Source organism: Poecilia reticulata, linkage group LG16, assembly GCF_000633615.1.
Source record: "Poecilia reticulata strain Guanapo linkage group LG16, Guppy_female_1.0+MT, whole genome shotgun sequence".
Taxonomy (NCBI): domain Eukaryota; kingdom Metazoa; phylum Chordata; class Actinopteri; order Cyprinodontiformes; family Poeciliidae; genus Poecilia; species Poecilia reticulata.
The window spans coordinates 32,182,733-32,207,626 of record NC_024346.1 but is presented as its reverse complement, the minus strand read 5'-3'; the positions used below and the strand labels follow the sequence as shown (position 1 = coordinate 32,207,626).

Here is a 24,894-nt window from a genome sequence, read left to right as displayed (position 1 = left end):
ACACACACACACACACACACACACACACACTCTCTTATTTTTAATGCACTTTTCATTTACAATGTTGCTTTGTGGGACAAAGTAAAATTTCTAAAATTACCGGGTTTAAAAATGTAAATCAAAGAAATGTTTGGTACAGCAGTGAAAAATGAACCGAAGGCATGCTGCACATGTTCACCAGGAATCCAAAAATATATTGCCGATAGCCAGCCTGAGTGTGTTGCTGTTTTTAAGAGATGAAGTCGTTTATCAAACTTAAAATCACCTTATTTATTAAGTTTCATTGCTTTATGACTAAAAGTTTAAGACATCCCGAGCTGTTTTATACACTGTTTGATCTACAATATATATCATTGTTTAATTGTTGGCACATAAACTCCAGTAAAACGCCTCCAAAAAAATACATTTCACATTGTTTACCCTCTCGATCTTCAACCTTGGTGGATGTTAATATTCCAGAAAAGGTGAAATTCCTTATAAACAGTCACACATATTCCCACAGTGGTCTACAAAATGTCTGGACTACAACTCTTTAGAAGTTTACAACCAACTACAGGAGATTCATTTGCACTTATGTGAATACAGATTTTCAAATAAAAGATTAGATCTGTCTAGAAGTGACATAAATTATTTAAAAAGCCTCCTGTCGATGAAGAAGTTGTACTGTTATAGTCATAAAAAGCCTCTATAAAAAAAAAAGCAGGAATGTAAATTAAGGTCTTGTACAACATTGGACTTTAGTGGCATTTCTCTTCACAGGGTTATGGCTGGTGTTAGTCACTGAGAACACTGTTGCTAAAACATTTACAATGCAATGTGCTGTACAGTGATACACTGCAGAGACAGAACTTTAAAACATTGATCATTTACCATTGATTATAAGACTACATATCGGTCTCCACAACACCAAAGGGACGAGCTGTCGAAGCCGAGAACTGAACCCGACTGTCCTCCAGATTCTGTCATCTTCACAGATCGTAAATCCAGTTCGTTTCAGAGGCACACGACTGAAAGACGCGTCTCCGTCCCCCTGCGCGTCCAACGGAGGACGTCTTTTCCATTGTGCTTCCTCTGACAACCGCTTTGCTCATTCTCTCATTTTTTGGACAGAAATTTCATTTTGTTCCCTGAAAAATAATAAGCAACAAATATGTAACAGGAAGTGCAACAAAGATGACATTTTCAAAGAGAAAAACAAAATCAGGCTACGACAGAGTATTAAGAGTCAAACTAAGAAGAAATAAATAAAAAAACTGAAGAGAATAAAGCCATAATATTACGTGAATAGTTACAGTATTACGAGAATAAGGTAAAATAGTGCAACACTTAAACTATTTTAAGAATAAATCAAAAACTTACTAGAAGAAAGTTGCAAAATTATTTTATTCTCATAATATAATGACTTTATCCTCATAATACGTTTAAAAATGTTCTTTCCATGACCCTGATACTCTTTCATATGCCGACTTGCTAAGGTAATAAAAATAAATCTCACCTAGCCCCTTGAGAAACTTGTTTACTCCTCTTTGTTCGCTACCGGGTAGTGAATCCAGATACTCTTGTGCTCTCACCTCAAACAGACCTGAACACAAAATATTTTTTTTACTAATTCAAAGTTAGATGCTTTGAAGAAATTAGTGTAAGCTTAAATATTTTGCACTGCAAAAACATTCATACTTCTTTAAAATCTTTAACACGGTTCCTCAACATGTAAACCATTGTAACACTGGCTGATAGTTTAGGGTTGTTTTGCTTCTAAAAGTGTCTCTTTCACATAAAAGTATAATAAAACACACTGATGTTTGGTTGGTTGCATCATGAAACGAGAGCGGATGAATATTTATGCGAGGACGCTACAAAAAGATCAAATCTGTACCCTTGAGGCCCTGTCTGCGCAGCTCCCTCTCCTGGATGAAGCCGCTGAACATCTGGGTCTCCATGAACACCTCCAGAAACCGTCTCAGGCTCTTGGAAGTGACCGCCTTCCGAAAGGCCTCCCGCTGAAACGACGAGGCGGAGGGACACGACGGGACGGGCGACGTGGGCGAGGAAAGAGACTCGTCGTCCCGGTCCGATCCGCTCATGAAAAGGGAGTAGTGGCCCACCATCTCCACAAAGAAACGCACAAAGGCCTCCGAGACAACCGCACCGAGAGAGCTGGAGTCTGGAGGGGAGTACACGTTTGGAAAACAAGCGCAAGCAGAAAATGTGAAATGATTTGAACCCTAATGGGTTTTTTATGCAATAATTCACAATCTCAGTTCCTAAACAGGAAGTCAAAATGTACGACCAAAATATATAGAACCAATAAATAAAGTACAAAGTCTGAGGTACTGGTATGGCAGAAGAGTTTGACTCAAAAGCATCAGTAAAGGCTCCAAGTTAACGTGACCTTCATGATTGTATGTAGGCCTGTCACAATGAACAATAAATCAATTAATCACATGACAAAAAAAAAACAAAACAACGCAATCACTTTCATTTGCTTGATTTTTGTCTTTTCTCTCTGAATGATAAAAGTCTTCAATCTGGTGTTTTTTAATAGATAATTTTGTTGACGGAGATTTCATAATTCACTTTATTTGTTGTTTCTGTTTATGTATTTTGAATATTTCAATGTTTTTCAGCTCCACTGTTCAAATGTTCATTAGAATTTAAAGTTTATTGATCTTTGAGAATGAGTTAATGCATTTTTATGCCTTTATTGCTATTATATTACTTGTAAATGCTCTCAAAACAACAATATTATTGTTTATTGCAAAACGTTCTGGGACAAATTATTGTCCAGCAAAATTTGCTATCGTGACAGTGGTATGTAAACCTTTCCCAAGGCTCTGTACTGGCAGAAAAAAATTATGTACGTATGTAAAAGGAAATGACCATTCCCTTTTCTCGTTGTGCTTCCTTTGCCTTAATAATGATTGATATACTGTCATATATGTTTGTTCAGTCACCATTAGGTAGGTCTCCTTTCTCACAGGCCAACTCTCTTCTCTTTTCCAACACGTGCTCAAGAGCTGCCTGCAGCTTGTGAGGAAGAATAGAGTCCTCATCATCCAGCTGCAGGGAAACAAAACAGATTTATAGCCAACATGTTGCATTCACTTGATCACTAGATATAGCTGCATCCCCAACACCTCCATGGAGCAAAGCAGATTTTTTGCAGCGCTCTCTGCGGTTACTACCTGACGTAGGAAGCGGCTGTTGCCGAGGTCGACCACCAGGACCTGAACAGAAGGAGAGTGACGTCATTTTCCTGAGCTATTGTTCAGCAGAGGAAATTCTCAGAGTCAAGGGCACCACAACAACATCCAAAACAAAGCTGACTCTTACTTCTTCTATGGGCAGCTCTTTGAGTCGAGGTAGAGAGCTGGAGAGGAGGCCCACTATGAAGGGAGTCGGGGAGCAGACTATGTCCAACATGGACGGCGGCAGAACAGGAATGTATGTATGCTGCCAGGTGAAGGGATAGAGCAAAGCCACCACTGCATGACAACACTGAGACAAGGTGCTGTGGGAAGACACAAGGCGAGGTGTCAGTGGGGGTCAAACTGCATGTGGAAGAACATGAAAAATATAACCAAAAAATAAATTCAAAGTGCTGTTGCCCATTAAATGAAAGGAAATTGTTTAGCATGGTAATTCAAATTCACAAATACTGTATTGATCCCAAAAGGAAATGAAATAACTTATTGGAGATCATGATAGCAGTTAGCAGGAAAGACATTCTGTAGTGGTCTGTAAGAAGAGTCTGACTGAAGGACGTCACATGCCAAATTCCTTACTGAACCTTTAAGTTCTACATTTAAAATAGAATAAAATCAAATAAAAATGCAAATAAATATGAAAAATATTCAAATTTGAGAACTTGATATGGCTAAGGAGTATTGAATACACACGTGTAATACTGACTGACAGTGTGTGTTTAGCACTAATGTATGTTAATGTAAAGTCAACACATACCAAGAGTCGTATTGAAAGCTCTTTGCTGCCATCTAGAGGCCACAGTTAAACCAGAGTATGCAAAACTTAACCTAATTAGCACCATTTATTAAATTTATAATTTTTAAATTGATTGCATATACTAAATTCAAATCAAATCTACTTAATTTAGAATAAAAAAGTATTTCTTTTTATATAACTAAATAACTCCAGGCAGTCAGGGTTAAGAGAAGTGATCAAATCATCACACAAAATGACTTTGGGAGCCTGGTGGTGACTTTAAAATGGATTTTTGAGCCACAACTTTCAAATGAATATAGTTGGAGTTAGTGCATAAACATTATAGTATCTGTGTGGATCCGAGAAATTTGCAATAAGCTCAAACTTCAGTTTTTGTTTAATTATATTAAAAGAGAAAAGAAATAGGGGGAAAAAAATTACTAAATGTCTTGAAAAAGTTAACATGACATTGCAGAACAGGAATGAGTAAATTTATGACTAACTGTTCATATACCAGCACACTTACATTACTTTGCAACATGCAACCTCACTGTCACCGTTATTGCCCAATGACACATAAGGCATTACTTTTGATCTTTGTAAATGTCTATATTCTTCTTACAGGTCTACTTCATTAAGTTAATTAATAACACAGTTGTAAACTGTAAACATAAGAGTTTCCCTAAGCCTGACAGTGACATACAGTGGCTCCTAAATTTCTAGTTTCCACCACACAGTGGCGCTAGCATCTTTCAAAAGCCTTTTTAACCAGTTAAGCGAAACATTATGAAGAAAAGCCTGTTACTTAAAGCTAAATGCTGGACGTTGACATTGTCACCAGAACCAAACACACATGAGGTCAAAGCGGTCCGTTTGCTGAGCTTTTGCTCCACGTCAGATAAAAACCGGAGTCAGTACTCATTGAATGTTGTGCGTGTTAAGACATTACAGCGCCGCCGCGGTAACTCTGGAGTTACGCTTCAAAGCAGCCTATCTGGCATCCATGACAGATTTCCATTGAAGAACTGATTGTTCCCTAAGTGACTGTCGAACACAACAACATTCCTTCCTCTCACACTCTGCTGGAATCCTCCCATCCTTCGACTGCTGGCCATCTTGAGGTCTCTCTTTTCTTATTTTTACATTATCAGGGAGTATTTAACAGCTGGCTGTTCAATAGTGCCGATCCTCTGTCGGGTGCTTATGCAGGAACCAACCTAAGTTTGTCTGCAGTGAATATGATCCTGCGCTCCAGCAGCAGAGAGGCAAAAACTCGGAGGAGCAGACGGAGACTCAACGAAGAGAAGAGACATTCAAAATCCACGTGTTCCAGACGGGAGTCAGACGGCCGGCACAGCTGTATCACCTGTGGAGAAGCAAGACTAATAAAATAAGCACATCCGTCACATCCGTCACATTTACGTCACTTTCGATGGTTTGATCGTAAATTACTGGAAAAAAAAAAAAAAAGAAGACCTCAGTCCCAGAGCCAGGCAAAAAGTTTTTAACGGTGATGGTCCTTCCTGGGGCGGGGAAGGGAGCTTCCATGATGCCTCTCATGAAAGGCTGCACAAGAGCAGGAGAGATGGCCCTCCTCTTTTCCACTTCATCCAGGATCTGGAAGAAAAACCAGAAACACGCTGAACTGAACCCTAAATGCAGTACTAACACATGTAACTAATACATCCACTGAAGGCATATAATTTTCTTTCTGGTTAACTATTTATTAACCAAAAACCCTGATATTTTAAGAAGTTCATCTACACAAAGTTTTGCGGATCAGAGAAACAGGCCCACAGCATCAAAGATCTTCTACCTTGCTTAAAACTGAGGGAACGAGGTTCCACATAGTCGTTCTTTGTTTTACACAAAACAAACCCAAAGTGTGTTGTTGCTGAAAAGTTCAATCTTAGTAACACCTGACGAGAAAAATCAGCGAAAGAGTTTAACAAGGCCTACATGTTTGTCTTTGTGATAGTAGGACAGGAAATTTATTAATTAATTAATTTTTTCCAGAATTCAAATCAAACTGTGCAACTCAAGTACCGTATCTTGTGTGAAACTTCCTTTTACTACAAACAAACATCCAGAGCACACAGGCTTATTAAGACACAAGGCGAACAAACTGAAAAACACCAGCAGAATTTCAAATCCTCTTATAATAAATTAACATTTTAAACGCTTGCAAGTCCATCTGCATTCACGGTTTAATCAAGTTGCGGTAAACCAACAACCCCTCGCCCCCCTTTTAATCCAAAATAACCACTTATATTTATCTATACAAATTAAACTCCATCAACTGCATGGGGAGCACGTCTAAGGAAGCAGATAAATCCACAGCTCATTACAGGGAACTTTTTTCCACAGTAGCAACCACGCCATCTGCATTTCATATGTGCTGCTGAACCACAGCCAGAACTGCAAAGGTTCAGAGAGACGAGTGGGTGAGGTTCAGTGGGCACTAGGGGTGGTGTGGTTTTAATAGGGGGTGGGTTCTGGGTTGGCGTATGCAAGCTTTAATGGATGTGCCGTTTTAAGTTGTTGGATGCAGTTAGTAGATCTGAACGTTATCCAGCCCTTGTCAAATTAACTGGAACCCCTGGTGAAGATGTGTAAAGTAACCCTTAAAATTAATTAATCTTTTATTGCGGCACCATAATCTCAGCGATGTGATTATGGTGCGGGGGGAGGGACACAACTAAAATAGTTTTTAAGGAATACTACAGTCTTAATTTGATTAAAGAGGTGTGGAATCTTTAATTGGAAATCCCCAACTTCCTGCTTTCCTTTGGCATAAACATAATGTGACAAAGTGGCTCATTCCTCAAAACGGGAAAGACAAGAGAACATGATTTTTATTGCTATTATTTTTTTAAATAGTGTTCCAAACCTGCTAAGAAGAGAAACTTGAAAAGAGAAAATAGCTTAAACTTGATCTTATTCACGGTCATGGTAATAATTAAAATCCCACTGAAAGCTTAACTACCTTAGAGAAAAGGTCAAAACAACCCAGGCGGCTGACGATACAGTAGACCTCTGGGAGCCTTCGGCCTTTTCCGCTGGGCTGTGAACAGACATTCAAAAGAAAATTAGCTGATTTTAGAGCAATTCTCACCCCCACAAAAAAATAAAAACAGTTAATAAAGAATTACAACAGTTATTTAAATCCATGAAGTTGTTGGGGTTTTTTGGGGGTTTTTTTGGCTGAAGTGAAGCAAGAAAAAGAAAACAAATATTTAATTGGTGCACCAGAAACAATGGATTTTATATAGATAACTCCATAATAATGAAAAATAAAATAAAGACTTTATTTAAGCGTACCAGTAAACGGCGACAGTAGCCAAACCGTCTGCTTCCATCTTCACCAGTCAGTACAAATGAGAACGTCTCACTGTGGATGTAAAAAAAAAACAAAAAAAGAGAGAGAGAACAAAAATAAAGATACAACTATGATAGTTTGAAAAGCCCTCAGGAGAAATTTCCACAGTGCAAACACAAAAACTTCAGAGCTCAAGCTCATCGACCTTTCTGACATGAAAAAGACTCCGCCAGTTTGGAGCAAATTGCGTATGTTTGGTCGCCTGTCAGATGTTTTGGAACAGGTGATTATTATCCATCATCGCTAAAAAAACAAACAAAMAAAAAACACGTCATCGCTTCTCAGAGCAGAGGTATTGCGTTAACCAGACCGTTTCAAACAGCAAACAGTGAGAGGTGATTCAGATGTAACACTCCAGGTGTTCGTATTTTCCCGTACCCTGTAGTTAAAGACAGATGGGTCACTTGGACAAGCTGCTCAGTCAGCTCTTTAGGCCCCTCACAGCCAGGTAGTCATTAGCCCTCACAAACAGCTGAGCCATTACCACTACACTAGGAAATTCTACTGTATTGTGTTTGCGTTCTGATAACGCTGTTGCGGTGAGGCAGCACTTGGACTTGGACCGACCTGGGGAAGTTGTCGACCGGGGCCCAGTCTTTGGCGTCGGGGAAGCAGAACTGAGGGATGACCTTCAGCTGGTCCTCCGTCTCCCGCATGAATTTAAAGCTCCTCTCGAGCTGAATGGAAGAGAAACAATATGTCAAATCCAAGACAAGCTGTGTTTATGCGAGTAAAAAGCCTTGAATTATAATTCAGTGGAGGGGGAAACCCCATGTTACTGCAACAAAATCACTAGTAGCACAGTTATTGGTTCCACTTTTTTTTGGCTCCGTCCTTCTAAAATTTTTCACAGGCCTGGTCTGGCAACCCCTAAGAAAATTTTCTGGGGTGCCACTGGGACTAATATTGTCCCTGATAATGAAAATTAAGTTCCTTGTTTTTTCCCCCTTTCATTGCAAATAAGACAGAATTGTTCGAACAATCAGAATGTTTACAGAAAAATGCTTGAATCACTTTTTCATCCCCAGAATTTAATGTTTAGTAGGATTTTTCCCCAAGCTGATGTCTGCTAAGAAAACAATAACAAAACAAGTAGATAAAGTCGCCTTTGTCTACTCCAATACTCCTTTACCTTTAGAGGAAACTGCTGCGTGACTTCTGGCAGGTACGGGACTCCAGCTTTGGTCTTGTGGAGTGCAACAACGATGAAATATTCAAAGAGTTTTCTCTCCTGTAACTCCATTAAATCCCTCTCTAAGGTCCGGTACCGGCCCGTCTGCCTCAGCATGGACTGCAGTGACACCAGGCGCTGGCTGTGAGCTGAAGGGGGCAAAACCATTTAATTGACTTAAATATGTCCTTCTAGTGCAAACATACACACATTTGAGCAAGTCAAAAGCACACTCTAGTCCAGTGGTTCCCAACCTTTTTATTACTGCGGACCGGTCAAGACTTTGAAAATTTTGCTGAAATTTTTATCCGCCGCCTTTTCTTTTCGTTACATCTTTTATTTCTTAAAATGACTCCACAAACTATCACTATTTTTTCTACATCGTCATCCGTGTTTGGTTATTCTAAATTCCCGCTATGTTGGGGGTTTTACTGGATTATCCTCTGGAATCGGGATGTTCGTGACTGGAATCGGTTCGTGTTGCTCCTGCCTTGGACACACGAACCGATCGAACCTGTTGATCAGCTCTGTGGTCGCAGAGGTTTGGAGAATCGGCCGACAATTCTTAAATCTTGCCGTCTAAACCAGACTTAAGACTCACGACCGCAGCCCAAATGCTCTGATTCTGGTCGCTATGGTAACGTTTATATATCCCTTCAAAATAAGATATAGAAGCGCCACAAAAACGAACATTTTACTTTCGTGAAAATTTTAACTCACGATAATGACTAACGGGAGCCCTGAGCTTGTTTTTCTGCAACCAGACGGTCCCATCTGGGAGTGATGAGAGACAATAACACCCGAAGTGTTTGCTTATATCCACAGCCTGCTTGGTCTCTACGTGGCGAAGCAGCTTGAAGCTTCATCGCCTCATTAGCAGCCGGTCGCCGCATGTTACGCAGAGCGGCTTGTAATGTGGGACTCACCTACCGGTCCGGGATAAATCCATTCTCCTGTCTCTTCTCTGGGCCTTTTCCCCTTCGCAAAGAAACTTTCCAAAGACATCTGATCTGTTTCTTACTCATTTTGCTGCTTGTGAGCTCAGTGTTGGAGCGCAAGTAACCGAGAGAATCCGGTTAAAAGATTTTCAAAATAAAAGATCCTCCAGACTCAAATAATACACAAAACGGAAATATTTCACTATTTCTTGCGCGGCCCGGTACCAATTGGTCCACGGACCGGTACCGGTCCACGGACCGGGGTTTGGGGACCACTGCTCTAGTCCAATGTTTTGGTGCTAAAGGGATGGCAAACAAATGTGAAATAAATCGATTCCATTTAAATCTCAATTGTGTATATACAGACTTGTTTTATACACGATGCATTCAGGGAAATTCTCACCTTTTAGTTTCTCTTCGCTGTCGCTTTCTGACTCGCTGTTCTCATCTGCCGCAGAAATAAAAGAAGAGACAAGAAGAGGAGTAAAAAGACTGAAAATAGAAATCAAAGCATTTCATATGGTTCGGTTGAATGAGTTCTCCAGCCCTGGCTGCTACCACAAAAATAGTCTTCTTCTAAGTAGGTTAGCCTAAAAACATAGTTTGTCACAGAGAAAGAAACAGAGATTGAGATGTTTTGGCTGACAAACTTTGGCAAAACATTTTTAGATGAAAGTCTCACTAATGGAGACAAAATAAATTTTCTGCATTCTCTGAATTGATTCAGGAGCTGTGCATATTTCTGTATTTTTTATGTTGTTTGGGAATACTGTTGGTTCGCAGTGGGATTTTAGGATTTTTATATTTAAAATGTTGCCTTTAGGCAACCAGAAATACATAAAAAGAGGTAGAACGACTAAGAAAAGCAACATTTTAGAGGAAGGTATATTCTAACCTTAAATGCTTCATGTATAAATAATTGTTCAGATTTTTTTTCACTAAAGCATAAATGTAAATGTTCGTATGCAAGGATACAAGATAATATTATATCTTTCTACATCCCAATCAAAGTGAAATGGGGGGAAGAATAGAAACTTCCCGGAATAAGAATTGAAAATGCACTTCAATGAGGCTGAGGAGAGTAAAAACACACACAAGAAGTATTTATATTTTGCATTCCCAACCTTTCATTGATTGATATACACCACTATTTTTTTAAATGAATGCATAAGTGCACCAAGGTTGAAAGTGTTTGATCATTTATTTATTTGTATAGTTTCTATAATCTCAGAGTCACTCAAGAGTTTGGTAGAACACTGTGAAACTGCAGTTTAATCGGCAAACAACAGGAAGCCACTCACTTTAAGCACCGACTGGTAATGAAGCGTCTGCACTTCTCGATAAGGATTTGGATTTGTTCCCTAGGAAGCCAGCTATCCCTGCGCCCTGATGGCTTTTCTGTTCACAGCCATGCTGTTTGGTGAAATGATCTAATCATACATTGAACCATAAAACCTGACTACAATGTCGGTTAGTTGAATTTGTGCGTGAATTAAATCTCTACTTTGAATAAAATCGCTTTCTAATGAAGTAAGTCTATTTGGTCCTGGTGCTGTTGTTACACAGTGTGTGTAGCAAAAAGCTACAACTACATCTGGGAAAGAAACAACTTTTTGGAAGCTGCACTTTCATGTCCTCTTTGCAGCTACATTGTATTTGATAAAGTTGACTAAAATACAGATAACTGTATCCAACACCCAAATGTGGTCAACGGCTACATGGGTACGTTCCGAGATCATCCACCACTCAGACCACAGTACAGGACTGCCAACAGGACTGCCCTTGGAAATATAAATCTGCCGATCAGCCAGTCCTCATCTTTTGCAGTACCATCCAAAAAGTCGTAGCTGTTAAACATAGTTTCTGTGTAATATCCACTCTAACTGCAAACGTGAGACACGACAATTGCCTGTCATGTGTCACTGGTGTTTATAGCAATTGTTTTCACATCGTTACCAGTTTTTCAGTAGCCAATAAGCTATTGACTGGAGAAATGTTTGTACAAGAGTTATGAAGTCAGCATGGGGCTGCTTTGTGTGGAAAAGGGCGTATGCCACATTTTGTGCTTATTACTGTTTTTTTTTTTTACATAAAGTCCTTGGAAAATGTTTTCTTTGGCAGAAAACTAAAAGCAATTCCTTGAGTTTTCACAAACTCCTAATAAAGCAAATGAATATAAAATATGCAACAAAGATCAACGAAAAAATAGCCTCGTTTGAATGACTGAAGAAGGGGGTATTTTTATACTTTGAAGAGGTGCGTACAGTTTTTATTCTGAGGCTCACCTCTTCCTGAGCTGGACTCTGCAGACTGAGACACCTTCTTTGTGTGTTTCTTGCCTCTCCGTACCTCAAAGATGGCATTGATCTTCAGCACCATCTGTAATAGACAGAGAAAAGTTTACCTTTAACTTTGTGGAAGATAACTCAGTTTCTATGCCAAATCATGTTAATAATGCATTACTGAAGCCTTCCACGGTGTGCGGCGCCCATCCCAAAGAAAAAAAACAACCCTCCGGCATGCTCTGTGTTACTCATCCCCCGACAGAGGCATGAGTAGACTGGCTCAAAACCATTGCTTGGCCATAAATCAGAGGCCATAAGCTTTGAGAGAGGCCTGCCTTTCTTCCATACCTTTGGGATTTTCCTTCGTCTACGATTGTAAGGGTCTCCAGAGAGACACGGGGTGTCGTCAGGGCTGCTGGGTGTGGAGGGGGGACTGATACGAGAGGGAGAAGAGAGGCCAGTGTCTCTGCTGGTCTTGCGCAGCTCTGGGACTTTGAAGCTTCGTCTCTCCGAGTTTTGCCTGTAGAAGCCAGGCTTGGACGGTAGCTGCTGGGGAAAGACGGACATAAAGGTATTCTACTGCTTGAGTAATTCAGGTATACGTAGAAATGCACTCAATGCGATCAGATACCTTGGCTGGAGTGTCGGGGACAGGAGAAGATGACACAGGTGAAACACATTTGCTTCCCACACAGCTTCGCTCCAACTCGATGTCTTCGTAAGGGTTCTCCTTGCATGGAGGATCTTCAGAACACAGATTTATTTTGTTCAAATTATATCTAGGTTCCACAACATGTTCAGAGCAGATGAGCACTCTGTGTTTGTGCAGCCAGGTGATTCGTGCTCCAGCTGTCTCCAAAGAGATGATGCACTGAGTCATATGTTTCCGGGAAAACACGTTTGAAGAGCTAATGCTAAATGTAGCTGCAAGAGCTCCCCTACAGATATGGAGCAACAGAGCTTTGTAAATCAGTGACTCTTTGCTCTGCTCTATCAATCTATCCACCAGATGTGAGCACAGGCAAACAAAGACAGCCACTCAGTGCAGCCCTAATCTCTCAAAAGAAAAAACACAGTACGGTGCAGCGTTTTCCATATTGCTGGCTGATATGACCAACACATAAATCTCTGAGATCCATTACAGTGTGTTGTAAAAGCATTCATACCCCTGAAACTATCCCTTCATTTTGCTCATGACCTTCAATGACAAACTTAAATGTATCGTATGTAATATGCTGTAATGAGGTAATATAGGTCAATGCAAATAAGTGATTAGTTGTAAAATGGAAGGAAAGATGAAACCGATAAAACCAGAAAAGAGTGGAAAGCCTTTGTATTCAGCCCCACTGAGTCAGTACTGTTCAATCTGAACTTTGACTAGGCCATTCTTCTGAAACATAGCCCCTGTGTAGCTCTGGATGTGCCACAGTCTCAAGTTTTCTTCAGGTCAACCACCTGAGCAGTGGATATCTGCAGCTCCTAAAGAGTTTAGGTGGACAATCATGTCATGTTAGGGCTGCAGGTGCAGTCTTGATTTCCTGATAATGACCTGAACTGCCAACTTCTAAAAACCAGTGTTCTGTTCAACCACAGCAGTCCGTTTCGTTTGTGATGCAGAACAACAGGAAATGTTGACCTCTTGCTGTTGATTTGTTCTTTCTGTTTCACTCAGACCACAATTGTGTACTTTTCGGGTTAATAAATGTAGTTTAAATGGAAACATTTTTAATTTCTTTTGTTTGATTTAGGGCTAAATACAATTCTCCTTCAAGCGTTTCAGATTTTCCTCGTCAAGAATGTAAAAACCACAAAGCAATTTCCCTCCGCTTGAAAAAGAGAAAAGTCATTTTTAGAGGAATGAGAACATGGAGCTCCCTTCCTTTATCTGTTTTAAATACAACACATGCTAGAGCTTTTAAAAGAACCTTGTTTAATTATGCTATATCAAGGTGTAATAACTATACATTTACAAATCAATATGCTGTAATAAATGCTTTTTTATGATGTGGACCCAAGGAAAAGTAGTCATCATCATGGCAACAGATAACGTGTATCCAAACAAACTACAGGAAATATATATGCAAGACACTGATCAGTTTAAGCAGTTCAGATGAGAGAACAATTTAAAGCCCTTTGCCTGGATGCTTTCTGCTGACAGACGTCTCTCGGTTTGAAGAAACCGACATGTCAAAGTTTAAAGTGCGTTCACAGGAGGTTCTGAGGGTGGAGAAAACCCAAATGACTTACCATTGTTTCAACTTTCCATATCTCTGCCTTCTTGAGCTGCTTTTGAGTTGAATTACCCGAGGGATGCTGGTAAGCCTCTATTTGACATTGTCTGCACGTTTTGAACAAACAATGCTGCAGACGATTCAAAATAGCTTACATCATAAGTTTAACTAATGTTGATTAATCATTGCCAGCAAACTCGGCTCCTGTTGAACATTATTTACTCAGATGAAACCCAAAGTGAACAAATTGTGTTTAATCCAGGGATCCACACCGTCCGATCAAAGCAGACAACATCATATAACACTGCTACTACTGTACGCTAAGAAGTTAAACAGGCTCTTGGTGGGGTTGCCACAACACTAGAGACAATAAGGAAGGAACATGCAGTTTCTAATAAAGACGAAACAACGTGCCTGTAAATTAAAATCGGAGCAGCAAAATAAACAGAGCTAAAGACACTTAATCTTTCTCATTATGTCTGCGTCTGACCTGACGTAGATTCATGCACAATACTGCACAGATTTGACCTTGATTAAGATTACTTTGGATAAAATACCGCAGTGCATCTAAATACAGAAAAATGATGGATAAACAAAAGCCCACAATGTTGTTTCAAATCTAAATTGATTCATATGCTGCCTTGTCCGTATGGTAATACTTTGAAGTCAAATGCTAAACAGCAGATGTTTCATATTTAACAATTTGCCCGATTTCACTTGGTTAAGAGGGGGAAAAAATAGGTGTTATATCAATTATTTACCCATTATGTCTTCGTAGACGTTCTCTTCTGATAAAGTGCATGTGAGGCCCAGTCTGGACTGAGCGTACCAGTCCACCAGACTGCTTTCCGTAGACGATTGCAGAAGATCCTCAAACTCATAGGACTTCCTGTTGGATAAAGAAGCACAAAGGTTGTCATTTATTTTAAATGGACAACTCTCCAAACACCCCAGTGTGCCAAGTTCAGGCTTTTTGAAAATACTGCCATTTGATAGATTTCTGTCCATCTAGTGTAAATGCTAATGGATTGCGCTAATGACACTCTTTGAGGTGGAAGTAGTTATACAGAGAGTTAAGGCTCAAAGTTGACTTTGAGCCTTAACTTTCGGCATCAGTCGGGTGTTTGAAAATTAAGTTAGGGGAACCACAAAAAAGAGGAATAAGCCATTTGGAAAGAAGATGTATAGTCTACTCCAAAATGTTGACCATTTACTCATGCTGCTTCATTTGAAAAGACTTCAAGCTTTCGACATATAGCAAAAAGGCTAAACATATAGTAGGAAAGTTGTTCTGATTATTTTTTCCTTTTTTTTTTTAGTTTTTAGCCTCTCATTGTTATGGAACATGCTTAATTTACAAACCTATTTTAGAAATCTCAGAGTTAGAGTAGGTTCGTATATTCTCGTGGGTCGAATGAGTGATGCAGTGATGATGTATGTCTTGTACGACCAGCCGGCAGCAGCAGGATTTGCACAAAGAAATAATTTGAATGCCGTTTTTTTTTCTCAACGTCTTAAAGATTTGACAAAGAAAATGGCTAGAAAAATCAGATTGAGCAGCTCTAATACTTGCAAAAACTCAAATATAATCATAATGAACGTCTAAACATGTCAAAGTGTCATACAGTCCAACATAATATGTGGCAACCACAAACCATATTTATGGGCTAGAAAAACACAAAGAACATGACACATGGTTTTCAAATTTTGTTTTACAGTTAAAAATCTGAAAAGTGTGGTGTAATTTTCTCCTTTTCAGTTTTTTGGACAGCAAAAGAAAAAAGAAAAAAAGTGTGGCAGGAAACTAACACTAAACAGACTATTCCCGCTTTTAAAAACGGTTGTGGCAGCATCATGTTGCGGTGATGCTGGTCTTCGATAGGGACTAGAAGCTGATCAGTTTTGTAGGGCTAAATGGCCAGCAGGACAACAACCTTTAGCATACAGCCAGAGGCACAACTGAATGGTTTAGATCAAAGCATATTTATGAATTCAAATGGACGAGTCACAATCCAATGGAGGATTTTCTGTAAGACTGGAAAATGTATGTTTTCTGTCCAGTCAGACTGAGTTTGCAAAGAGTTGGCAAAAAAGAAAAAAAAAGAAAGGTCTGCCACCAGATGTGGAAAACTGGTAGGGACATACAGTACCAACAAAAATTTGCAGCTGCAATTGAAGAGGAAGGTGATTCTATAAATAATTAAATTAATTCAATTTTTTTGTGTATAACTGTGGTTTGAAAATGACAAAATGTGAAACGAATACTTTTGCAACATAAGGTCCATTTCTCTGTGACTGAACACGTATTTCAATTTCAACCTTTGTTTAACTCTCTGTTTACCTCCTAGTTCACTAAGTGCTTTTGCCATCACCACTTGAACCAGAAACGGGTATTTTAATTTTCTCAAAGGCATACATCTTTGTATCGGTGAACACTCATGAGGGAGACAGTCTGACCAAATAAAAGGTTTGACACAGCGGGTTTGAGAAGAGCAAGTCCTCCACATATGGTATGGAATGTAACAGATCCAAGGCCAAACAAAAATGCAAGCCACTGGAGGAACTGAACAATAGATGTGATCCAATACTGCTATAGCCACATTGCTTTCTGGTTTCTCTGCACAGCTCTCTTTATTTGATTGCAACCACATGAATTCAAATACTGTGGAGTTGTTTGGGATTCTAGATCAGATTCCCTTAATTTACCTTCAGAAAAGTCAACCTCTGCAGAAAAGAGTTTTAGGAAGAAAGATGTCTGCAGCAACCAAATGAGTTGCACAATAATTTTCACCCAGAAGGCTAAAATTTGACATGCAGTAATTCTGCCCTTCTGAAAGTCCTCTAAAGATTATATACTTTTGGTGTCCTGGAAAGAGTGCATTCATCAAATCCAAGAACTGAGCTCATTTTAACCTAACAGCCATTGTTTTTGGACTGTGAAAAGAAACCAGAGTGTCTGGAAAGAACAAACGCATGCTCAGGGAGAACATGCAAACTCCATGCAGAAAGACCCCAGGTCGGGATTCCAACCCAGGCTGCAAGGCAACAGTGCAAACAACTGCACCACTGGCTTTGAACATATAGACAGAATATTTTTGCCTTTTTTTTTTCTTGGCAAAACAGTTCAAGCTTTGTCAGTTTTGATGAAGAGTATCTGTGAACACAGACACTCAATAGGATTAGGTCTGGATTTTGACAGGGCCAATGATGGGTTTTAGCTACATAATGCCTTTGGCATGGAGGCCTTAGAGTTTAATTTCTTGCTCCACTAACCAGAGCACCGTCTAGAAGAAGGCTGAAAACAAAGTTTGATTTTTAGACTTCTGAAAGTTTTTTTGGTAACACTTTATTTGAAGGGGTGTTCATAAGACATGACAGTGGTAAACGTGACATAGCACCTGTCATGAACATGAAGGAATCTTTATGAATGTTTACGACAGTGTCATGTCAGTCTTATGTACACCCCTTCAAATAAAGTGTTACTGTTTTTGTAATGGGTATATTGGGCTACGTTAGACTGTAAATCTAAGGTGGACGTAATAAGGTCTAGATTGGATGTCTGCAGCTGGAGATAGTCTCTTGTTCTTTGCACAAGCTTACCTGTTGTTGCTGTCCCGGGCTCTGTCAACCCAAGGTCTTCTGCAAACCCCTGGAGGAGGGCATGTGGGTAGAGGTGGAGGAGGAATAGAGGGCAGCGGAGGCAGGGTTCTCTTCGCCTTTCCAAAGCAAGGACTCGAACCCGTAGATTGTGTGTGATGCTGGAAAGTCCTTTGAGGTTTAGGTAAGGGGTTTATAGAAGGAGCACCGGGCTCACAGTATTCATTCTCAGATTCCCCATCCCGTCTCCTCTGCAATCCACTGGGTCGAGCCTTGTCAAAAGTCCCAAAAATTGGTTCATTGGCCTTCTTCTCTGCTGCCTCCAACTCCTCCTTTGATGGGGGGCAGAAGTAATTCCCTGGAAATGCCAGTGAAGGCTTATGGGGAACTTCCTTCGTGGCTTTTTCCAGTTTTTTGACATGAGTCAAAACTGTTTTCTTGTCTTGGAGTTCAGTAGGCTTATTAGCAAAACACTTCTCTGCATTTGCTGTGCCGTCTTGATGTTTAGGGCTCGAATCCCCAAATTTTCCGAGATTTTCTTTCCCTGAGTCTTGCCTCTCCCAGCTAGCAAACCTCTTGCTGTCTGTCCGTTGGACGTCTGAAGCTTTAGATTCCTTTTTCCTTACAATGTCAGCTTCCTTCTGCGTTGTGCTAAGAGGACATGTTCCTGTAGCAGCCACATGGGAGGACTCCTTTTTGCCTTCCCACTGGGATATTTTATCACGGATGCTGGCAGTCCTGGCTCCCGCTGAGCTCTTGCTGTGGCTCAGTCCGTTTTCCATGGTGGGGATTTGCGGTTCCTTCGTGGTGGCAGCTCTCCTTTGAGTCAGCATGGTGTCAGGACCTAAGGTATCACTGAGAGTGTGCCTCTTGTCTCTGTCCCCTGGTAACCCACACACCTCTGAAGGCTGGGGCACCACAGACGATGGCGCCTCCCCAACCTTCAAGCCACAACAATGGAGCCTTGAAAAGACATGAAGAGAACATTGAATGCAGACTATGAAAAGCTTCAACAATTTGAATAGTAATCATTCTGTATGGAAATGTACCAAAAAATTAGTCGGTGTCCAGAATCAAACAGGTTATTTTTTAGCTCGATTGGCCCTGACTGGTGACCAGCAGTTTGCAAGCTCAAAGATAGAATCTAGTATATGAAAAAAATACCACTGACATAACACGCACGCATGCACACACACAAAATAAAACACATACTGACCACCGGCCATACGGGAAACCTCCCAATCCTCCCAATGGCCAAGCTGCCCCTCTAGAAATGGCTGTACTGACAAAATACTTCTACATACTGTTCATATTACCCTGTATTTTTTTTCCTCTAATGTTTAGATATTTATACTTAATGTTGGAACTCCCTAAGTGCTTGAAGTCAAAGTCAAATTCCTTGTTTATGCACATAATTTTGGCCAAAAAAGCTCTTCCTGCTTTATTGGCCAAATAAAATTATGTGCATAATTTTGATCACAAAATTACTGTGATCAAAATTACTGATCACAGTAATTTTGTTTGAGGTTCAAACTATTTTCTTTAAGTTGCAGTAGGGTCACTTTTTTTTAAGTTATCAGAGTATGTAACTCTGATATTTTAGTCACATTTTTTACGTTATTAGAAGATAAAAACATTTAAAGTTTTAGTACACTCAATATTGAAAAGCATCTTTCGGAGACTGTCGGTCTGGGTATCACTACACATGCTGTCTCTGGTCTACTTTCTTCTTTCAACAAATGGTCTAATCCAGTGTTTCTCAACCTTTGAGAAAGGCTAGGCCAGCGCCCCCTAGCCTTCATCCAGGTCTCTCACCGCCCCCCACCAAAGAATTTGCAGGTTACTTTGCACTGACCATTATTTTATCACTAATATTACTATCACTATTGTAGATGTTTTTGATTTTTATGCTTGTTTCTGTATTTATCGTCAAAAATAATTTCCCAGAGAACAAAAAAGCCATGGGAATAGAAATTATTTTCACAGGTGTCTACAAAAAAATGCAATGAACATTCAAGTAAAAATCGGTAACAGCAGCCAATCAGAGTGGAAAAAATATTCTTATTCTTTGCCATTTTCTAGTTGTTAAATATTACACAAAATGACCAGATAAAAGATGTACAACATGCCAGTTTAAACTTTGAACTATTTGCAAATGACTGAGCTCTGCAACATTAAAACATGGATGGAACTGTAACTACATTAATCATAGCTCTTCTTCTCTTCAGTGTTTCTGTCGGTTTCTGGTGGTGCAGCTCTGTGCTGCCTTCAGGAGAATGGGACATCAGAGTATCATCCATAAAATTTCACCCTCGTGTCATTTATTGTGCAAACCAGAGCTTTCAGTGGAAAAACTAAAGTTCCATATCCTTTTAATGCCATACAAATACGAGACAGAAACATGGATTATATCTTTATATAGACCTGTCTATTGATTTATAGATTAATAGTTTTACTGCATGGAAATTACAAAGAACAAATCTGGTTCTTAATCAAATCCCAATGAGTCAAATTGAAAGTGTCATGGAGTCATCAGCCTCATGRCATTAACACTGACATGAAAAATAATATTGAAGAAATAAATATATCAAATCTAATTAAAAACATGAATAAGTGATCAGTTCTTTACTGTTATGGTCTGTAATATATATTTATTCTCAGTATTAGATGTGGTCTCAACAAACCCATGGCACTTCAACAATATTATTTGACCTTTTATCTTGAAATAGTGTCCATTTATTTTTGCCATACAGTCCTCTGTATTAATTATTGCTCGAAAGGTCTTGCCATACCAGCTTATTCCTCTGTTTACTTTAGTTTCTTAGTTTATTCTTGCATTTTGTTCTTCATTCATTTCTATTTAGTTTCCTTTGTATTATTCTCTCTTGGTTTATTGCTATGTCCACTTTAGTTAATTTCCTGTTGCTAGATTTATTTTATCGTTTATTGAYCATCAGTAATCTTCACTCATCACCTGCTGCGCCGCCTAATCGTCATGTGTTTCACATCATGTGTTGATTTTTTCCACTGTTCAGTGCCGGATTCTCTGTTTTTATGCCATAATTCACATCTAGTTCGTCGTTCCGTTTTATGTCCCTTCTCCTGTTTCAGAGTTTTGCGCAATGTGTGCGTCTTTTTTTTTTAACCCCCTAAGGTTTTTTATTAACCCCCTAAGGTGCAGGGCGGTCGGGAAGCGTATCAATGGGGAAAAGGCAGACTGACATAAAACAACGGAAACAACTTTAGTATTCTGATTATTGAAATTTAAAAGTGCTGTGTTGTTCTATCACCTCGTTTCATACCGGACCACTTACAGCACCGTGTTAACGCTATAAAATGAACGCTCTCTATCGTGGTATCACCCATGGAGGGATTTCKKGATTTCTTTATTTAAATGGGTWAATTTTTCAGAGGGATACACAGTGAGGGCATCGTGATTTTAGTAATCACATGTTTACAAGAGAGATTTTCTGTTGTTCTTCCATGGAAGCGTGCAGCTTTCAAACGGAAATAAAACACTTTTTAATATAAATTGCTGGTTAACATGATCACAGAACTGGCAAAAGATACCAGACAAAGTGAATCTCAGCAACGTCATCAGTTGGTGTAAAGTTGAACTGATGCGCCGGTGAAGCTACTAGCAGGAGCGGAGCTGTGCCAATAAGCTACAAACACTGAATAGAAGAAGAGCTGCCATCTATATCGTTGCAGCCAAGCATGATTTAATGTTACACAATACAGTTTTACCAAGTTTCTGAAAGTCTACACTGGCATTGTTGTGCATTTAAGGTGTAAAGTTTAACTTCGACCAAACGCCCCCCAGAGGAATCTCAGCGCCCGCCTTTTGTAAAAATGTCCGCCAGCGCCCCCTGCCGTCCTCTGAACGCCCCCTGGGGGACGGTACTGCCCACGTTGAGAACCGCTAGTCTAATCCGTGTCTCTGCATGTGACTGGCCTCATAATCTGCCTTCTAAATTACAATAAATTCAATTAAATATCTGTCTTCCCCAAAGGGAGGCGTCTTCCCTCCTTTGCTACAGAGAGTTGTGTCTTGGCTCATTTGTGAATGGCTTATAACTAATGTAAAAACTGAATGAAGTGCAGTAAACCTGGTCTGGAGGTTTCATATAAATTAACTACACCCACACTAGATGTGAAACATCAAATGCAGCCCAAATTGTCTGAATCATCCGTGCTTAGGTTGCCGGACATTTCCGACAATAATTTGGAGAAGTGCGTTCTGTTGCCACTCACACAACCTGGTTGGTTAAGAAGTGTGTCTGTGGCCTACAGAAAGGAAAATTTGGCTGTTACTGGTAGCAAGGTAAGAGTTTTCCTTTAAAAGGATTTTGTGGCATTATTGGTTTTTATTCAATTGTAGCTCAGAAGGGGAGGACATGCAGTAAATGGTCCAAGAATTGTTTGAAACAATAAAAAGTATCTAGATATCTAGATTTTTTTAAATGTATGTGCATAGGGTAAGACATTATTTTGAAGTTTTGAAAATAGATCCCCAGCTCATCACTTGTGACTGACTGAACAAGACTTTTCTCTTGAGCTTTTTATGAAACCCAGACCGTCTTCTGTCTTTGCCTTATCAATTCCTCTTCATTCCAAGAAGCGATCATGATCATCAAATGATGCTATTTTTCATATATTTTACAACAGCTCAAAAAATGTATTTTGCTGAAAACCCAATTTGAAACCAGCCACTAAATTCTGATCGGTACAACTATAATTGGTTTTAGAGATTAGATTCAGCATGCAGATTAAAAACAAATACTCCTCACTTGCCCTAAAAGAAATTATTTAAGACTTTCATAATTACAACAGCTTCAAAGGGTATAGAAAACACTTATAAAAGGAGGCTGTTTCAGCTGCGAGTCAGTCCCGGAGCGTCACCGGGTTATGACAGTTTGAACTCCGGGTTTAAGGGTCAAAGTTTATGAGCTACACACACAGCTATTTATGGAGTGGAGACAAAGTATGCAAAAAAAAAAAAGAAAAGGTGGGGGTTAGGGGTGCAGAGGCCCAAGTGTAGACATGCATCTCTCCTTTTCTTCTTCTCAACCCATAAAGCTCAGTTTTGGCTCAAAGCCTATCAAATGCTTCCCACCAACAAATGGAGGAAAGGCGGACTTGCTGATTGAGTTTTGATGACGATGCTAAATTAGACATCCAACAGTTGTATAATCTAGAGGAAATCTGAGGAAAGAGTTGAAGAGATTGAGAACTCAAATTTCCTTGTTCTTTGAGAAGCTGCTTCTTTGCATTAGGGTTTTAAACTGTGGCCACATTTATTTTCCTCTTTCAAGATATGCTAGCAGCAACAAGGAAGAAAAAAAGAACTAGGTCAAACAAAGCAAGACAAGTAAAACAGGGGAAATGGGATAGAATGTGGCAAAGGATTGCCCATACATTAAATGTTGTGTTAAAGACAGAATAAAACTGAAGAGTATGGATTAAAAAATGTGTCCAGGGCATCAAAGATAACAGATGTGGGCTTTGAATGATGCAGTAAGCTAATGGTTCATTGAAACACAAAAACACTGCATAATAACTACAGCAAAAATGAAAGAGGGGACTTTATATAGGAGCGATAGAGGCACTGGGCAGCATTAGCAGGAATTAACCAACAGTAGCTAACCAGCAGATTGATAATCTCCTCTCTTGATCTGCCTTTGTTTTACTGAAAACTTTAAGGAACAGGAACATTTACAGCTATCCTAAGATTAATTCAAAAGGTTAAACCTTTAAAATCTTTGTTATTCCTGAAAAGCTGTGCTCTTGATTGGCTTCCTTAGTATTTAAAGCTGCAATAGATAACTTTTATGAAAATATCTTTATTACATATTTGTTAAAACTGTTACTATATCCTGAGAATATGAGACAAGTAATCTGTGGGAAAAAAAACATCAACCTCTTCTGTCTTCTCTCTGTGGTTCTACTGTCATGTGCAGAAATACACAGCTCCCAGTCAGAAACAACAAATCAGAGCAAGGGAGAGAGGAGCAAGAACAAAAGTAGACTGACAGCGCTAGGATGTTGCTGCTCGCTCTTATTGATTGTTTCTGCCTGAGTGGTGTATTTCTGCAGCTGGCTTTAGGATCATAAGGAGGCAGTGGAGCTTGATTTTGTGTGAACATAAAGTGTTATTTTTTTCTATTTTTATATAAAACGCTCCAACATAAATAATTTAACCTTGAAAGTATGACTGACTACAGATTTTTCTCCCTCTTTCTGTATAGTCAGCTGAAATTTCCCTCCACAAAACTTCATCCCAAAGTTTCAGGATAAACTTCCTCCCTGCCACGATTGTTTCCTAGGGTCAGTTTTTTTTTTTTACTGGGACACATATTTTATTTTGATAAATGTAGTGGAATAAATACTACATTTATTTATTCCACAAGGACTAAAGTTCTCAGAATCTGAAGCACCTACCCGTTGACTGATTGGTAAATACAGTTGTCAGTGTTTGCACAGAGCAGCAGGGCCCTTCCGCCGGTCATGGTGCTAACAGCTGGCATCCTGAACACACAAAGGCAGAACATGTCAGACGGTATCACGGAGCTGCATGAAGGGCAAGGTTCTTGAAAGAAACAACATGTAAATGGGGGACATTTGGTTTGTTGGAAACACAGCATGAACCATTATTCAGCAGACAATGGCATGCTGTGCCTTACAAAGACATTGAACCTTTTTACATTTTGCATCATTACAATGGAAAACTTTGTTGTAATCTGTTGCTTTTTCATGTGATAGGCCAAAGCAGAGTAATTATGAAGTGGAAATAATTTTTTTACAAGCATTTTATTATTTTGCAAATGAAAATCTGACTCTATTTACTAATTAGGTGACAACTGAAGGCAACTTGTTGTACTGGGTTTTATTTAAGGGCATCAATATAACGGGAGCTGAATACAAATGCACACTACTTTGTAAAATTCTCCTTCCACTGACATGAAATAAAAGTAAACACATTAAAGTCTCTGGTTGTAATGTCACAAAATCAAGTGTGTTGGTATTTGGGTGATGCACTGTAATTATATGGAAATACAAAAACATAAATGGGAGGTAGGATTGGTGCTATTAACTTTATTGCCCATTGTCTTTCAGCATGTTGCCGTTACCTTGCCAGATTTCTTAAATGGACATAATGAAAACACATTTTTGAAAAGGTTCCTTCAATTGAAATGTGCTTTGAAACTTTTGATTTATGTTTGTCTTTTTCTTTTTTTTTTGCCACGCAAGTATATGGTACTAAGTGTAAAACAAGATGCTCAAAAAGTATTTAAAAGATGAGCCAAATGTAAGATCCAAATAAAGCTAACTTGGGCTAAAAAAAAAAAAA

General features: G+C 39.4%; 1 protein-coding gene across 3 annotated transcripts in view; it reads right to left on the bottom strand.

Annotated features, from left to right (window-relative positions):
• Positions 1–255: 255 nt before the first annotated feature.
• Positions 256–24,894, bottom strand: part of si:dkey-82f1.1 (DENN domain-containing protein 2A) — a 40,081-nt gene continuing 15,442 nt past the window's right edge. The window contains exons 2-20 of one of the 3 annotated variants that reach the window (XM_008432762.2): positions 23,985–24,071; positions 17,547–18,506; positions 14,708–14,835; positions 12,347–12,459; positions 12,064–12,264; positions 11,716–11,809; positions 9,834–9,878; positions 8,454–8,641; positions 7,889–7,998; positions 7,264–7,333; positions 6,929–7,006; positions 5,419–5,559; positions 5,160–5,308; positions 3,334–3,511; positions 3,186–3,227; positions 2,955–3,060; positions 1,877–2,164; positions 1,496–1,582; positions 256–1,127 (exon numbers count right to left, since the gene is read on the bottom strand). In XM_008432762.2, the coding sequence (XP_008430984.1) occupies positions 1,096–1,127; positions 1,496–1,582; positions 1,877–2,164; positions 2,955–3,060; positions 3,186–3,227; positions 3,334–3,511; positions 5,160–5,308; positions 5,419–5,559; positions 6,929–7,006; positions 7,264–7,333; positions 7,889–7,998; positions 8,454–8,641; positions 9,834–9,878; positions 11,716–11,809; positions 12,064–12,264; positions 12,347–12,459; positions 14,708–14,835; positions 17,547–18,506; positions 23,985–24,070 (3,096 nt within the window). In that variant the 5' untranslated portion in view covers position 24,071 and the 3' untranslated portion in view covers positions 256–1,095. Of the gene's footprint in view, positions 1,128–1,495; positions 1,583–1,876; positions 2,165–2,954; positions 3,061–3,185; positions 3,228–3,333; positions 3,512–5,159; positions 5,309–5,418; positions 5,560–6,928; positions 7,007–7,263; positions 7,334–7,888; positions 7,999–8,453; positions 8,642–9,833; positions 9,879–11,715; positions 11,810–12,063; positions 12,265–12,346; positions 12,460–14,707; positions 14,836–17,546; positions 18,507–23,984; positions 24,095–24,894 lie in introns of those variants that run through there. The other 2 variants (XM_008432763.2, XM_008432761.1) reach the window with 2 other exon arrangements.